General features: G+C 41.4%; 1 protein-coding gene across 27 annotated transcripts in view; it reads right to left on the bottom strand.

Annotated features, from left to right (window-relative positions):
• Nucleotides 1–16,632, bottom strand: part of GNB1 (G protein subunit beta 1) — a 28,910-nt gene that overhangs the window by 1,724 nt on the left and 10,554 nt on the right. For 15 of the 27 annotated variants that reach the window (XM_065037435.1, XM_065037453.1, XM_065037431.1 and 12 more), the window contains 11 exons: nucleotides 14,108–14,170; nucleotides 12,634–12,685; nucleotides 7,011–7,118; nucleotides 6,320–6,358; nucleotides 5,855–5,961; nucleotides 5,194–5,257; nucleotides 4,327–4,489; nucleotides 3,613–3,679; nucleotides 1,937–2,138; nucleotides 1,340–1,556; nucleotides 367–481 (listed from right to left, as the gene is read on the bottom strand). In XM_065037435.1, the coding sequence (XP_064893507.1) occupies nucleotides 375–481; nucleotides 1,340–1,556; nucleotides 1,937–2,138; nucleotides 3,613–3,679; nucleotides 4,327–4,489; nucleotides 5,194–5,257; nucleotides 5,855–5,961; nucleotides 6,320–6,358; nucleotides 7,011–7,067 (1,023 nt within the window). In that variant the 5' untranslated portion in view covers nucleotides 7,068–7,118; nucleotides 12,634–12,685; nucleotides 14,108–14,170 and the 3' untranslated portion in view covers nucleotides 367–374. Of the gene's footprint in view, nucleotides 1–366; nucleotides 482–1,339; nucleotides 1,557–1,936; nucleotides 2,139–3,612; nucleotides 3,680–4,326; nucleotides 4,490–5,193; nucleotides 5,258–5,854; nucleotides 5,962–6,319; nucleotides 6,359–7,010; nucleotides 7,119–12,633; nucleotides 12,686–14,028; nucleotides 14,171–14,667; nucleotides 14,989–16,632 lie in introns of those variants that run through there. The other 12 variants (XM_065037446.1, XM_065037455.1, XM_065037442.1 and 9 more) reach the window with 4 other exon arrangements.

The following is a 16,632-nucleotide window of genomic DNA, read 5'->3' as shown; positions in this document are numbered from 1 at the left end:
AGGTTTGTTAGGAGCTGCATTTCAATCAACTGTAATCAAGTTTCAAGCTTTGCTCCTGCTACCCACAATCCATTTAGCCGTTATCTCCCCATTTGCCAGAGCGCCATTTATTTACCCACCCAGATTCAAAAGACTGTACAGTCATCCCTACCCGGAAAATAAAGCATGCCCAAAATAGTTCATCACACCAGTGTAACTGCATACATTAAACAAATAGCCTGCTATAAAAACAACCCCTTTTTTTTCCCTCAGTGACTTTCCTGATCTACGAGCTTGAACTACAAGCTTGCAGTATCTGTAAAACAGCACTGGAAAAATGCATTCTGAATACCAATCAAGGACAAGCTTAATTAATTGGATACTTACCTACTGCTTCAGTTCCAGATCTTGAGGAAGCTGTCCCATGATCCTGTTGCCACTGCCATCCCATCATCAGTCACCCCTAAGCAACTGACACGGTTATCATGACCGGCCAGGACACCTGCAAGAACGCGGAACAAACACATCACACTACTTGAATTTCATGTTTCAGCCCGAGGAACGCTGAGGAACAGGGGTTTGGATTAGTCAACCCGTACATCCAAAATCCTAAACAAACATGGCTGGAATTCTTAAATGTTTTTGGTTTTTCAAGCACAGCAAATGCATTACTCCAAAATTTTTCTCGTAAATACCCCACACTATGACCTTTACAGGTTTCTCATGAGCTACAAAATCACAGCCCCCAAAATTCTGTTGACAGTGTCATAGCAATAAATATAGTATAACCATGCATTGCATGTAGGTCTCAGTTTTTCCTCTCTGCAATGGTAAAGATCAGTCAGATTATAGCAAATGTTTAATGTGTAAAATCAAAAGTTAAGCTGCATTTTGTCATGAATACTAGAGCGTTTTCCATCTGATTTTATCTTACAAGCACTTACAAGACTAAAACTCCTACATATAATCTATTTGTCAATATGGAGGGCTGCTATAATTCAATTAGAGTACCATTAAAAAAAGAATTGAAACACTACACACAAAAATTAAAACAGCAAACATTTTCCTCTATCCCCTTAAATTTAAGGGTTTCAAGGATGTAAGAAAAAAAAAAACCAAACCTAATTATCACACACAGAATCACACAGAAGGTCACACATTTTCTCCTTTATTAGAATAAAAACTTTCATTTTAAAGAACTGAAATAATCAATCTACTTGCATCATTGGTCATCCTAAAACAGGTTATCACAGAGGTCTGGAGTTGAGATGGGACTTGCTAAAAGGTCTGAGCAATGACTCCACTCACACGTTCAGTACCTCAGGGTGCATTTAGAACATTTAAACCCACAACTGTTTACCTGCTCTATCAGCTTTCAGCGTGTCCCAGACGTTGCAGTTGAAGTCGTCATAACCAGCTAGGAGGAGACGGCCGCTCTTGGAAAATGCTACAGAGGTGATGCCACAGATGATGTTATCGTGTGAATAAACCATAAGTTCCTGATCAGCCCGAAGATCGAAAAGCCTGCACGTAGCATCATCCGAGCCTGTGGCAAACGCATTGCCGTTTGGGAAGAACTTGAACGAGGGAGAAAGGGGAAAAAAGAAGACAATTTCAGACTTGATTCCTCTGTCTCATTGAACATACCATTTTGTACAGACCAAGTGGAAACCAAAAGCAGCAGAGAGGAGTATACACCCCTCCACTACTGGGATACCGGCAAAAACAGTGAAGTAATTAAGAGTATGTGAAGAAACACTATTTTAACACCCACTGTTTCTATTTACCACAAAGGATTTGCAATGGCACAAATTTCAAGTACCCTCCCCAGCTACAAAACCTACCAAAGAAAATATGCCAGAATACTACATCGCACAGTACGTGCTTATGAGACGAGACGAGAGAAATACAAAACTGTAACTTGAAATCCCACGTCCTCCGTTAAGCGGATACATACGCAGATGGCATTGATGTCCGACTCGTGGCCAGTGAAGGTTTGCCGACACATTCCTTCTCTAACATCCCACAGTTTGGCAGAGGCATCGCAGGCACCAGAAACAAAACACCGGGCGTCAGGAGCCAGAGACAAACTCATAACGTCTCCAGTGTGCCCAGTAAATGTAGTTGTCTGCTGACCAGTTTCTATGTCCCAGAGAGCGCTTGAAAGAATAATTAAAAAGGCAAAATTCAACACATTTGTGCTCTATTAGAAGGTCTAGACAGCAATTCTTGTCTAAACCTGTATGTTTATTAAACAGTTAAAAGTAAAACTTCATCAAGTATTAACAAATACTGAACTGAAGGGATGTTGAGGACAAACTTATCCAGACAGCTGTACTACAATAACTTCTGAGGCTGCTGTAGCCTCTTACAAAGAGAATCATTTTATCAAATCCTATTTGTTTAGTTTTTAATAAAAATAAAATACTATCACCACACATTTTGAAACATTTCTGTATTACCAAAAAAAGTATATATTTAATAGCTGCTCAGAATCAGTGAACTAATAGATTGGCCCCCTCAGTTCCAGCAGGACAGGGAACTGCTGGAGAGAGTCCAGTGCAGCCACCAAGATGCTGAAGGGAGTGGAGCATCTCCCGTGTGAGGAAAGGCTGAGGGAGCTGGGGCTCTGGAGCTGGACAAGAGGACACTGAGGGGGGACTCATTCATGGTTACAGATATCTAAAGGGGGAGTGTCAGGAGGATGGAGCCAGGCTCTTCTCGGTGACAACCAGTGATAGGACAAGGGGCAATGGGTTCAAACTGGAACACAGGAGGTTCCACTTAAATTTGAGAAGAAACTTGTTCCCAGTGAGGGTGGCAGAGCCTGGCCCAGGCTGCCCAGGGGGTTGTGGAGTCTCCTTCTGTGCAGACATTCCAACCCGCCTGGACACCTTCCTGTGTAACCTCATCTGGGTGTTCCTGCTCCATGGGGGGATTGCACTGCATGAGCTTTCCAGGGCCCTTCAACCCCTGACATTCTGGGATTCTGTGCAGCATTCAAAGAGACTGATGCTGTGTAGGAGAGGTATCTATTAGACTCCCTTTTCTGTAAGAACTGCTGCTTGGGAGAGCTGTAATGCTTTTAAGAATCAGATATGATAGAAAAACCTATGAAAAAAACACTGAGGTCTTTCTTTGTTCAGAAGCTGGTATTTATTAAGACACACACCTACATTCTCCTTAAAAATACCATCTCCTGTCACCGAAGAATATTTTCTAGGAGTTCTTCTGAATAGCAACATAAACTAAATTCTGTATGAGAAAAATCCAAATGACTCTAAGTAATAAGTCCTGAATGCTAAACAACTTTGAGAAAAGGCATTGGCCTAATACACTCATTTCTGAAATCCAAATAGTTATAGTAAAAAAAAAAAAAATCTCTCATCCCATCTTCACCCAGAAAATGAGGTCGGGCTCTTGAGAACACGGGCACCACCAAGCAGCCAAAGCTAACGAACTCTAAAGACCAAGCTTCTCATTACTAGTAAAAACGTGACATATGAACAACATTTAGTCACATGGAGACTTCTGGATAACTATTAGGTTTACAAAGAATAACATTTCCTTCAATAACAGAGCATAGCTGTGAAAAGTCATTACTACCAATCATGTCAAAATTTTACTGCTTACCAAGTGGTGTCGCCAGAGCTGGTAACAATTTGATTATCATCCAAGAAACGACAGCATGACAAGTATCCTGAAAACAAGATAAAGAGCTGATGAATAAGACCAGAGATTACCCTTCACTTTGCACACTGCCTTGCTTATTTTGTTGCTTCCACCTCTCCTGAAGATGAAGCAAGAACAACCACATAAGCCTGAAATACAAACACAGACGGTCTTTATATATAGGAACCTCCAACAGCAAGTCGACCAAGACAAAGATGTCTGTAACAGTAGAAAATAAACTTAAGCAGCTTCATCAAACGGGGTCGATGCTGTTTTGGAAATACCTTACTGATTTTTTTTTGGTACTGAGTGAGGAGAGGAGGAGGAAGAGGGAGCAGTGAGGCAAAAGTGTGGAATCCACTGGCCAAGCTGGGGAGAGGTTCAGGTAACCCTGCACCAAACTCTCTTAGAAAGTGAATTTGCACGTCACTGCCACCAGGAGCAAAAAATGCTTATGACCTCGGCTTCTTTTGTTCAAAGAGTATCACCCTTAAAGTTTTTAAAATGGAGGGAGAAAAAGCCACTTAAAACCAGGCTGTATGCAGCTAAGGTCCCCCCACTTAGAAACAGAGTTGCACAACAAAATACATCTTCTTAATTAGGAAATCATAGTTAAAAGATTTTTTTTGTTAAAGTCTTCACCACGTGCTTAGATAATAGTGAACAGGCACTCACCTGTGTGACCAGCTAGTTCACGGCTGACACGTACATTCCCTTCACGAGTTTTCAAGTTATAAATGGAACAGATGTTATCAAGACCACCACAAGCCACGTAATTTCCAGAAGGAGCATATGCACAAGTCATCACCCAAGATGAACGCAGGGGAATAGCATGCACCTGAAAGCGACACGTCAGTGTATTTCATCTACAAAACAACTGATTGATGAACAAGTACTTTCACTGTCATTTAAATCCTTCTTTGGAAATCCACTGCAAGCAATCAAGCTTCATATTTAAACAACTGCCTCGTATTTCCTTGTCATTCTGTGCTGAAGGAACTTTATTTTTAAAATTATTGAAGCTAAACTTCAAAAAAAGCCAGTTCCATGCTCCTGTCAACACAACTCAGAGGCCACGTGAATTGTCGTTAGCCCTGCTAACAGTAACCAGAACCAGCAAAAGCCAATCACTGTCACATGAAAGGAAAATGAACCCTGAGCTGCATGATGTGATTGTAGCTAGAAAGTCATGACCCATTACATGTCAGGTCTTTCAATTCTTAACTGCAGGCACCAAATTACTATGGCTATGCCTAAATCTCGATGGTTCTGGTGCAACATCCTGGTTACTTCTTGCTCTCTGTTGATCAAATTTATCTGCAGTATTGAAACAAATCAAAACATTCTCTAAGATGAAGTATTTTATTGGTTTGCATTTGTGATGCACATTTCCACACACAATGCACTTAAGACTGCTATATTCTTTAAATTCAGACTTTGGTCTTTGCACTATAAAAGTGATGCATCCAAAATCATGACAGGTAATATTACCTTCCTTTGAATTTACAACTGAGTTACGCAGCACATATCAGTTACTCTTACCTTGTTTGTAGTATAGCTGTCCCAAATTATAAGTTTGCCATCCTGGGAGGCACTAACTAGAAGCCTAGAGAGAAAACGGGAGGTAAAACATGATCATTGCAGGAAGACAAGAAAGAAAATCTTCCTGATGACATTTGTCTCCACTACCAATGCCAAGGTACTTGAAACCATTTTAGTACAGTGCCGCATTACCAAACTCAATTATTAAGACTATAAAAATAATTTTGCAAGTACGCAATTTCAATGCTAAATATTACAGAACTGTGTGAGGGAACACCTACACGTTAACGCATTCTGACTTCAGAAAAATCTGCAGCCATGTAACTAACATCTCAATGTTGAAAACTGAGGGAGAACACTTGCACAGAATAAGTGCTTCTGTATTGTACACACAGGATTCAGATCATCAAATTTGGGAATCTACACTGTCAGCACATTCTCCTTTTTCCTGTTTTTTAAAAAAGACATTTAAGTTATAATATACCCAAAGCCCCTGAACAAATGTCAGAACTGCAATACAATGGCATACTCCTGGTTGCCCAAATCCTCTAGGACTTAGTGGTTCCTTCTGGTAGGAACAGGAGAAGTGAGAGTCCTATGCACCCAACTTCCCAAAGAGCAGTGAAGCCAAGCCATCTGATTTTGTATCATGAGCACCCACCTGGAATCAGTCCCCCAGTGCATTGCATAAATTTTCGCCAGGTGTCCCCGGAGTGTTCTTCTAGTGCGCATTTGAATTCTCCCCACTGGGTCGATATTGGCTGTGATCTGCAATAGCAATGGTGTCACGCTCGGAATTCTGTGCTTCCCAGTTCCAAAAGTAACACATCATACACAATTACAGTTGAATGAGCTTTCCAATGCAGACTGAAGCTTGTAAGTTTATTTTATGGGTAATGTCTATATACTTCTCATGCTCATGTCCCCATGTTACACAATTCTTTTGCAAGCGCACTTGAGCAAAGATCTCTGCTTGTTTCCAAAGGCTATCAATGTGGCTGAGGACTCAGATGAACAGGTAAGAATGCTTCCCTCACACTAAACTCCTTTCATGGAATTACACTGTATTTTCTTCTTATAAAGGAGACAAATTTTCATAATTCACGTTAAACTCTTAAACGCTTACCTGAGCCAGGGTGGCATCCGCGCATGCTTTCCTAGCATCCTGCAACAGAAGAAAGTTCGAGGATTCAGAAGTTCTGTACATTTCTTTATCTCTGTTTTGTCAAGTTTGGATCAAGCACCCCCAGAACAAGGTTCAGGAAGCATTTGTTTGTCACCCAGAGAGGACTCATCCTAATTGCAGCATCAGCATAATATGCTGTCTGCTATTAAAACACATTGAGCATTTAACTTGAACATTTTCTTCTTCTTTTGAGAGAAAGGTGACAACTTTCAGCACGAAGACAGCCAGGCAACGGAATGGCTTGTCCTGACAGGCTGTGCAGCCTCCATCCTTGGAGGTTTTCAAGGCCTAACTGGACAAAGCCCTGAATAACCTTATCACTGACCTTATTTTAAGCAGGGGTTTGCTTAACACTGGTCAGGATCTGGCTCAGAAAAATTTCAGTAAACGTTCATTTTCATGTAATCTATTTTGTGCATTACTTCTGTAACTATTATTTTCTAAGCAATATTGAAGTCAAGTAACGTCCTAAGGCAGTTACACGTGCTTGGCCTTTGTAAATATCCACATTAACTTTGACATTGTGAAAACATTTAACTTAATGCATCATTGCTGTCCACCTCCGTTCTCCTCAAGGCACACAGATGACGATCTGTACTGTGGCTTCGAGATCCACTGGTACAATACGTACTCTGATTTGGTTTTTCAGTTGCTCAGCCTCCTGGCGTAACTGGTCAAGCTCACTCATTTTCCTGTGCTAAAGGTGTGCTTCACTGCCACCTCCGAAACAACCAGAAAGCTGAAAGACAGGTGATAATAATGAGAATTAGTAGAAGTCATAGCTTGAAATTACTACAGCAGACAAGTCCTTTCAATCATCTCAAAAAACACTTGAGAAAAAGGCAGATTGGCTTATAAGTACTGGAATATAGGTGAAAATATTTCTCTGAAATATGTTCAGAATAAGGTGGCACCACACATGAATGTGCTTAGCTCCCTTAAGCATCTTCATTGCCCTGAGCTGGACTCTCTCCAGCAGTTCCCTGTCCTGCTGGAACTGAGGGGCCACAACTGGACACAAGATTCCAGGTGTGGTCTCCCCAGGGCAGAGCAGAGGGGCAGGAGAACCTCTCTGACCTACTGACCACCCCCTTCTAACCCACCCCAGGTACCATTGGCCTTGTGGCCACAAGGGCCCAGTGCTGGCTCATGGTCACCCTGCTGTCCCCAGGACCCCCAGGTCCCTTTCCCCTACGCTGCTTTCTAATAGGTCATTCCCCAACTTACACTGGAACCTGGGGTTGTTCCTGCCCAGATTCAAGACTCTACACTTGTCCTTGTTATATTTCATTAAATTTTTCCCTGCCCAGCTCTCCAGCCTGTCCAGGTCTCTGATGGCAGCACAGCTTCCAGTGTCACCACTCCTCCCAGCTTGGTGTCACCAGCAAACTTGCTGATAGTCACTCTATTCCCTCGGCCAAATCATTGATGAATATATTCCTTCCCTTCAGGCCTCTTTTTTGCATTTTTTTCTCATTAGTGTTTTTCTGATTCAGTTTGGTATGAAGAGTGAACCAGCAGATAACACTAAGCAAATACCAGCCTCTCCAGCAGAGTACAAAGAACTTGGAGGTGGCATCATTCCTATTTCAGAGAACAAAATTACAATCCAAAACATAGGCATTCTGTTCAAGGTTACAGCAACTCAATGACGGGATTAAGACAAAGATTTAGGACACCAGAATTCCAGCTGCAGAATTACAGGTAGCTACATTCAAGATTTACACGCAGCTTTATTTCAAAACATAATAGGATGAATAATCTAATGTCAGTCAACGTAGATATGTTCTCCTGTAATATACAGCTTAAAATAGTGCCAATTTATTTCTGCCAGAATTCGTGCACCATGCAATAGAATTCTCTAGCATTTAAGTGGAAATCTTATTTGTATGGAACAGGAAGAGGCCAAAGGAGTTGAACACTAATCCTGGGGAAAAAAGTCATATAAATTCACCTCAAAGAAACTGAACACCGTACTTTTATTCTGGATTATTATTAGCTGTGTGACAATTAGTAGCTGACTGCACACAACTCTTGATGTCTTCCCCATGTGTAATATCGTATATCTGTATGATTAATCATATCTTGAAGTCAGATACACTTTCAGAGTTACAAGTCAGCCCTTGTGCATTCCAAGCAACTCCAAGCTCTGAGCTGCATTTCTGACCACATCCAAAGAAATTGTTTAAAGCAGATTTCCACATTCCCTTTGTAGTCTTTGTTGTTTCAACATCAACAGGAAGTTCCAATTCCTGCCAACATGACTGAACTCGCTCAGGAAACAAAAATCCCAAGGAACCCAAGGGCATTAAAATGTAGGAGTTCTCTGAAGCAGACTCAAATTTATGGGACAACCAGACAACCAACTTGGCTATTCCTCGATCTCTTTTACACCAAGTCTTAGGCAATCCTCTGGTCTATTTTTCATCTACACTGAAAGTCAGCAGAGCTCACCATTATCAAGCATTTACAAAAAAAGAAGTCTTTAAAAGAGCAAGAACAACAGGTAAGGTCAGGAAAACACAAGGGAAAACAAGTATTTTATCTATACTCACTCTTGATACGTGGGAATTTTTAATACAGATTTATTAATATTACCAACACAGAAGTAACAAGCAGAGACTGTTCAATATATGATCTATGCTCGTCTCAAACTTGCACAATTGGATACCATGAAATAAGAGCTTTGTTTTCTGAGTATGTTCTAAAGGCATTCAACCCCACTTAAAGAGAAAGCTTCTAGGAGGAACTCTAAGCTTGAGGATGATTCTTCAATTTCTGGGGTTTTGAAAGAAGTTACTAAATTTCTAAATCAAGCAAGCCTTCTGCAAAAAGGTACTAAAGCTCCACACTCCTTTCTTTCCAACCTATCACCATAGCTATGAAGAAATAGGTAGCAGCCAAACTCATGCTTACCTCACACTCTTTTTAATGCAGCCTGTGTTCTGGAAGACAGGCTGCTCGAGAATAACACATTCGCTTGGCTGAGTTCACTCAAGACCTTTCCAGAGGCTGAAGTGCTTAAGTGTCTCTGCCCTAAGCCTAATTCCCCCTAATCTTGTTGACAAGGATACCTGGTAGATAATGCTCCTCTTGCTGGGGACAACAATACCCGTCCTTGCAAGGTAGTTTACTTTTCTTCACACTCCAAATGACCCAAGTCTCTAATCTCTCCTTACAAGTTACCCATAGAAGAGTCGCTTTGTTTCTGTTTTCCACATAGGAAAATCAAGTACTGGCTTCACATAATTTATTACTTATATACAATAAAACTTCGCAATTCAGCTATGTCAAAAGGATTTATCACAGCACACATCTCAAAGTAACAACTTCTGGGTTTGTTTCTCTCTAAGCTACGTGAGCTCTGTTCCTATGTAAAGTGGGAAGTTATATGTCCAGGCAGTCCATTATACATTGAACAACTGCACAGAATCTTTGAACTGAACAGAAAGCCTTATGAAGTCAAGAAAACTTCCATCCTGCAAATGGAGATACAGTATAGGATCCCAGTATAATAATTCTGATGTAAAGGGAAAGCTCACTACTCAGAAAACAGTAACAGAACAATTCAAAGGCAAAAGAAGAACTCCGATTCACTCACTGCATTGTTACAACTGTAATGTCCTTTCTAGGGCTCAAGCTGTTCATCCAATTAAGTCCAGTTACTGAAACCAAGGTATCATTAATATCGTCACATTTTTATGTCGACCCATGCTTGCTTAGATTATAAGAGAAATAGAAAGCATTGAACACAGCTCATCCAAACATACATTCTTGGGTTAAATCCAATTCCTCTCTAAAACTACCTGGTAACAGCAATGAGACAATGCTCACTGAACACTTCATTATTTCATTTTCTCATGCTATTCCTATAAAAAAAATAGAAAAGGCTGCAGTCTTCCATCCTCACCTATATAGCCTGTCCTGTGAACAGTCTCTGAAGATTTACAGAAGAGGATGCAGATTTTACATCACAACTATCATTAAGACAAATACTTAGAACTTCTGTCCCTTGATGGCCAAACTTTGTTTCCTTCAAGGTATTTTTACTACACATCACCATTATCAAAAAGTAAAGTAATCCCACCAAGCCACTGTGGATGTAAAATCTGGTAACACAGAGTATTTAAATTTCTAAGGCATTACCCAAGTAGAGTAATTTCATAAGAAGGTTAGCCAAGTCACCTTTCTCCAAAATGAATGGGCTGCCTGATATTTGCTCCCACAAGATCTTTCCTGCTAATACACATCGCTCCAATGTGTGGGAAATGGCCAGAAGTAAAATAAATCATTTGCAGAAACAGAGTCAAAACTTTACAGCCTAAATAAGGAGTTTGTGTTATGCCTACCAGACAGTCTCATAGCAGGTCATCCGATTAAACGAAGCCATGCTAATCTATTAGATACCATAAATCCTATTAGCAACATGCACTGCAGCTTGTACGTTTTCACAATGACAAAGGAATTATACACAACCCATGGTTATGTCCGATGTTTTGACGCCATATTGGCTTTGAAAAGCTGAAGGGGTATTTATTATTTAATCAGAAGTATACATGATTCCTATTTAAATTGTATTCAATCGGAAAAAAATCAGTAAAAAAGATCGGAATTGCTTGCAGAACAAATTTGAAGTGTTCTCCCTCCCATTTACATGATCCAAAAGAGAAGACAAAAAAATTCAGGGATGCCTTCTAATCATTAAGTACACACATCTCCAGATACAGTGATCACCAGAAAAAAAGGTATAGATAATTTTAGAGGTTAGAAATCACTGAAGAGGAACAGCTTGGTGTCACCAGCAAACTTGCTGATAGTCACTCTATTCTCTCATCCAAATCATTGATGAATATATTGAATAATACAGGCCCCAGTACTGCCCCCTGAGGCACTGCACTAGATCCAGGCCTCAACTGGACTCCACCCCACTGACCACGACTCTCTGGCTTCTTCCCTTCAGCCAGTTAGCAGTCACCTCACTCCCCGCTCATCCAGACCGCACTCCCTCAGTTCAGCTGTGAGGATGCTGTGAGAGACTGTGTCAAATGCCTTGCTCAAGTCAAGGTAGATCACGTCCACTGCTCTGCCATCATCAATCCACTTTGTTATGTCCTCATAGAAGCCAATGAGGTTGGTCAAGCATGACTTTCCCTCGGTGAAGCCATGCTGACTGCCCCTAATGACCCTCTTACCCTTGATATGCCTTGAGATGGCACCAAGGAGAAGTCGTTTCATCCTCCTGCCACATGAGATCCTGAACTTCACCATCTCATGGTTGCTGCAACCAAGGCAGCCCTCAACCTCTACCGCTTCAACCAGACCCACCTGGCTAGTGAGGATGAGGTCCAGCAGTGCACCTCTCCTAGTTGGCTCCTCTACCCTTTGCATCAGAAAGTTCTCATCAAGGCACTGGAGGAACCTCCTGGACTGTGGCTGCCGGCCGAGTCGTCCTTCCAGCAAACATCAGGGAAGTTCAAATCCCCCAGCACAACCAGGGCCTGTGATTGTGAGGCTGCTCCCAGCTGTCTGTAGAGGCCTCATCAAATTCCTTGTCTACACTGGGAACACTGTGCTCACTTTCAGAGACAGGGCTGGCTTGCTGTTTGCTTTTGAGAGACTGGTAAATATCTAGTAATTGAAAGTAACAAATTTAACTAAGGAAATACTTTCTACACAACACATGTCTAACCAGGAATGTTCCTCACAGACTAAGGGGCTCCACAAGAGGCAGAAACATTTGAAGTTATAGTCTGGAAGGGAATGAAGGTTTCACAGTTCCAAGAATATTAGTGATGCTAATGATTACACAGAATATAAACTCCGAAACTTTTGAGTTCTGTTTAAATAATACTGACACACTGAAAAGAACATTCTGACAAGAGCCACTTTGCTCAAAAGAAATTTGGCCTTCTTTTGTCAAGCATGGCAGATAAGTAATTTCTCATTCATGAGAGAATAACCGTTCTCATCATTTTATTTATTACAGTTCCCTGCCCCACTGAGATGAAACAGTGTCATCTATGGTCTCCCTCTGCTTTCCCAGTTCAGTTTCTGAAAGAAGGCAGGCACTGACATCCATTATTTAGCAGGTTTCCTGGCCATTTTAAAATCCTTCCTGTTGACATAAAATAGAGAGCAGGTACTGTAGTCTCGCACAGACTAACAGCTAAAAACCCGAAGACAGCCACTTTTTAAAAATAGTCTGAGTTTCTCAAGCACCAGAAAAAAAGAAATTACCTTATTTCTCTACTTACATTTTCTCTCGCTACAGTAGAAAGCCAACTTCTGCTGTCAAACATGTAAATTCTGGGCAGGAAAAAAAAATACACAGTATTAGTACAATTATCAATAAACAACACCGATTTCTTAACAAATCTAGCAGAAATTAGAATACCGTCAAAGCACAAACTATTTTTGTTAGCTAACTGAAAGAGCCAGCTTGTCTTCATGAAGGAAATGGGCATTGCTCTTTAATAACACTAACATAACCAAAAGACTTGTTCATGTCAAGAAGCTGTTAACATTCTTTTTCCAAGAAAACTCTTGCAATCCTCAGATCATTAGTTCTCTTATCCTAGTGACACACAAGTCCATACTACTAGAGAGTTTAGGATTGGAACAGAGCATTTTCTCCCTCATACAAGACTGTAATTTTCACTCACTACAAAGTGCCCCCTCCAAAATCAGCGTTTTCAGAGCACTGAAATGATTTCTACTCGATAGTGTTCCTGAGGTACGCTTGCTTTCTAAGCGCTGTTAAATACCAGGATATCTATTTTATCAAAAGAAGTTACATAAACCTCCTACTAATGAGCTCAAGTGAGAGCACAACACTTTTCAATTTCTAATCACTAAAGGTACTAAACAGTAAAAATCGACACATTAAGTAACGCACACACTTGCAATCTAGAAGACTGTAATGATTTAACATACAAACTGGCTTTGTAGCAAGGTGAAAAAATTCCATGTGAGAAATTTCAGAACATCTTTTCCTCTGGCAGCACGCAGTAATAATTATAGTTCACCCCAAGGTTCGAAACATGGAAAACCACTTATGCATTCGAAGCATCTGCGACCTGTCTCTGTCACACAGCAAGACAAGGGCCACGGGTGATGTCAAGGGACACCTGGGGCTACAGCTTCAAAGCTGCTGCGCCAGGACACTGGAAGGTTATTCGAAGCACAAAGCAAGAATGTACTGAAGAAAAATAATCTTAAATCAGAAAGCGAGCCTACAACTTCATATAGTTTAAACTGAAATGCTTATAGGTAATGCATCTTTCTGATTTTACAGTTCACTGTTAGCTGGAAAATTTACAAACCACTTTGTTGTCTGGTATGGAGTTTAAGCTACTTAGGATATGGGTCATCCTCATCCAAGCTCATTTACAGATGAACAGTTTAATATTGTGATTACAAAACCATCACAGTGTAAGCAGTTTTATTTTTTACTGCCAGAACAACACACTTTTAGACATAAAACAGTAACTCACACAGGCCAAACTCCATCCCCCCAAGACAAACACATGACATGACCATTTTAAGCTCTGAGGAAAAGACCAACTCTCTTCAGCTTTCAGAATTCTTGACAGAAAAATTTGCCCACACTGCAGAGGTAACAAAATCTAATAGAATTCTGAAGGAATTACCTGAAATGTAAACAAGTAAAATTATGCTGGAACACTAACGGCACACAGAATACACAATAGCAAAGGCCAAAACACACACCATTATTGTCCTGTGCTGCACCCTCATTAATGCAGGAGAGGTGTTGCAGATTTCATATGCCTTCTGCAAAAAAAAAGAAAAACAAAAATAAACCAAAAAAGCTATTTTAACCAGCCTGCAAGAAGAATAAGGAAGCACAACAGCAAACTTTTTGAACCAAGTTTAGTTTATTTCTCAAACCAGGTTAAGTTTTCAGTTACGTATGCTGAAGGCATTCTGGGATGCTTGCAGAATGCAATCCTGGCGACTGAGATATTTTCAGTTCTACAGTAAAGACGGAGCTCATTTAAGAACAAAAGCAGGCGAGCTGCTTAAGGAAAAGGATCCGCATTGCCACAAGCTTCCACTTTTAGCTAAAATGTAGCCTGGTAAAAGCAACATGAAAATTACAGGCCAACTCATTCACCGCACCGCAGTACTGGTTCAGCAACCAAAAAAGTTCTTGTAACAAGCTCATGTGCTCCACTTTAACCAGCCCTTGTAACCCTGGCTTAGCCGAGAACCTGAGGTTCTCAACATCAAGAACTGGGGTTTCTAAAACAGAAGAGAACAAAGTGTACCGCCAAACTCTTCAGGCATGGTTTACGTGGTTAAACCATGACACCAAAGCATCTGGAGGTCAGCCAGCCCTGCACACGGTTGGGTTGCCCAGAGTCCCCACGTTCCCACAGCCTTTTGCTCCAAGTCAAGCGGCACAGCAGTTCGGACTAAAAAACAATAGAGTCACTCCAGAAGACAAAAGCATCATCAGTCCTGGGCAAAGACCACAAGTCTTCCCACAAAGAAGACTCTTCTGCAGAAGAGACTACAGCTTTTTTCACAAGGTGGGGGAAAGCAGAGAAGAGAGAAAAAACGAATAAAAGGGACCTGGAAGAACACTGAAAGCATTCAAAAGTCTTTAACATCATCACAAATCTGAACAACCCTCCAAAATCAAGCAACTTCTTAAGAAGATTAAATATATTCATTGTAGTCCTCTCCAAAGCCATAAGCTGCATAAACATGTTTTTCTCTCTAACTATGGATTCAATGAGAAACTTAAACCCCAGCCATTCTGGATGTTAATTCCACCTGTACAGCTTCTTAAGACTGCTTTACACGTAGCTTAACTAGATGCCAAAGGCCAAAATTTGAACTGCAGCAAAAGCATTCCAGCCTCTTAAAACACACCATCAGGTCCCCTGTGCCTGGCCTTGCATCAGGATGTGGCACGTCAACGGAGACACCAGTCACTGAGGGTTCGGCTCGGCCCCTGGGACAAGGTTTGCCCAGGATCCACAAGCAGCTGTTCCTGCTGTAGGGACAAGGACACAGCACAGACACCTCCAGCACAGCTGCAGGAGGGATCCCACCCCAAACCAGCCCCAAAAGAGGCACGTCCCTTCACGTTTCGGGGCTCCCAGCTGACTGCAAGCTCAACACGAGCCAACAATGCTCCCTCATTGCAAAGATGGCCAACGGCACCCAGCGCTGCATTGGGAAGAACACTGCCAGGAGGTCAAGGTCACCCTTCCCCTCCAGTCTGGAGCACTGTGTCCAGTTCTGGGCTCCCCGGTGCAAGAAAGACATGGAGCTACTGGAGAGAGTCCAGCGAAAGGCCTTGCAGGTGATTAACGGACTGGAGCATCTCATACGAGGAGAGGCCAAGAAACACGTTCAGCCTGAAGAAGGTTCCGAAGGGGGTTTCAGCACTGTGTGCAGTCTTCTGTACCGGCATGCATTTTAATCGGCTTTATCAACACATCTCAGTCAACACTAGTAAAAACTGGTTTCCGTGACCATTACACCACTTGAATTTTAAAAATTTCTTGCATAACACATCCTCCTGCAAGAGTGGCACAGAAGGTCATTTTATCCAAGGCACTCAACCAGAGATTATTTCACTGGAGAGAGAAAAACACAACACACCACAAACCAACAAACAAAACCCCAACACCACAAACACAACAGCCACGCACTGAAAACTGACTAGCAAGCATTAATATTACTATTAAGGTAAAGCAACAGTTTCCAATTAAGCTACTTTGCTGCTCTGGTCTATGTTCCATGTGAACGGGACATGTCCCATGCCCAGCAAGGCCAGCTGCTGCAGGCAGGCGGTCACTAACTCAACATGCACACGCTTCTCTTCAGGTACCCAACACTTACCACCGCTATAATGTACCAAATATACAGTAGAGATAACATCTGTCAAACTGCGAATTACAAGTTAGTTTATTAAAATTATTTCTTACAGTCTACATAGCTGATTATTATCACAGAAAAGTACCTTGATGCCCAATAGATTTCATGACCTTTCCAAATCACTGCCAACAACATGAAATTCCAATTATGCCACCAGGCAACAGTAATTAGAAGCCTGAAATTTAAAGCTATGCTTCAAGACTGTTCTGTGTACAAAAAACAACATATCCTCAGTATGACGGCTGGATCCTGACTATCAACAGAAACAGTTCTGTCAGACAGCTGGAAACTTGAAGGACATTTTGATGTCTGCATGTGTATGTGCTCCTCCAAGAGTTAAT

This window comes from Columba livia, chromosome 21 (genome assembly GCF_036013475.1).
Source record: "Columba livia isolate bColLiv1 breed racing homer chromosome 21, bColLiv1.pat.W.v2, whole genome shotgun sequence".
NCBI lineage: Eukaryota > Metazoa > Chordata > Aves > Columbiformes > Columbidae > Columba > Columba livia.
Note: the sequence above shows the minus strand (reverse complement) of the source record. Positions and strands in the feature narration are given on the sequence as shown.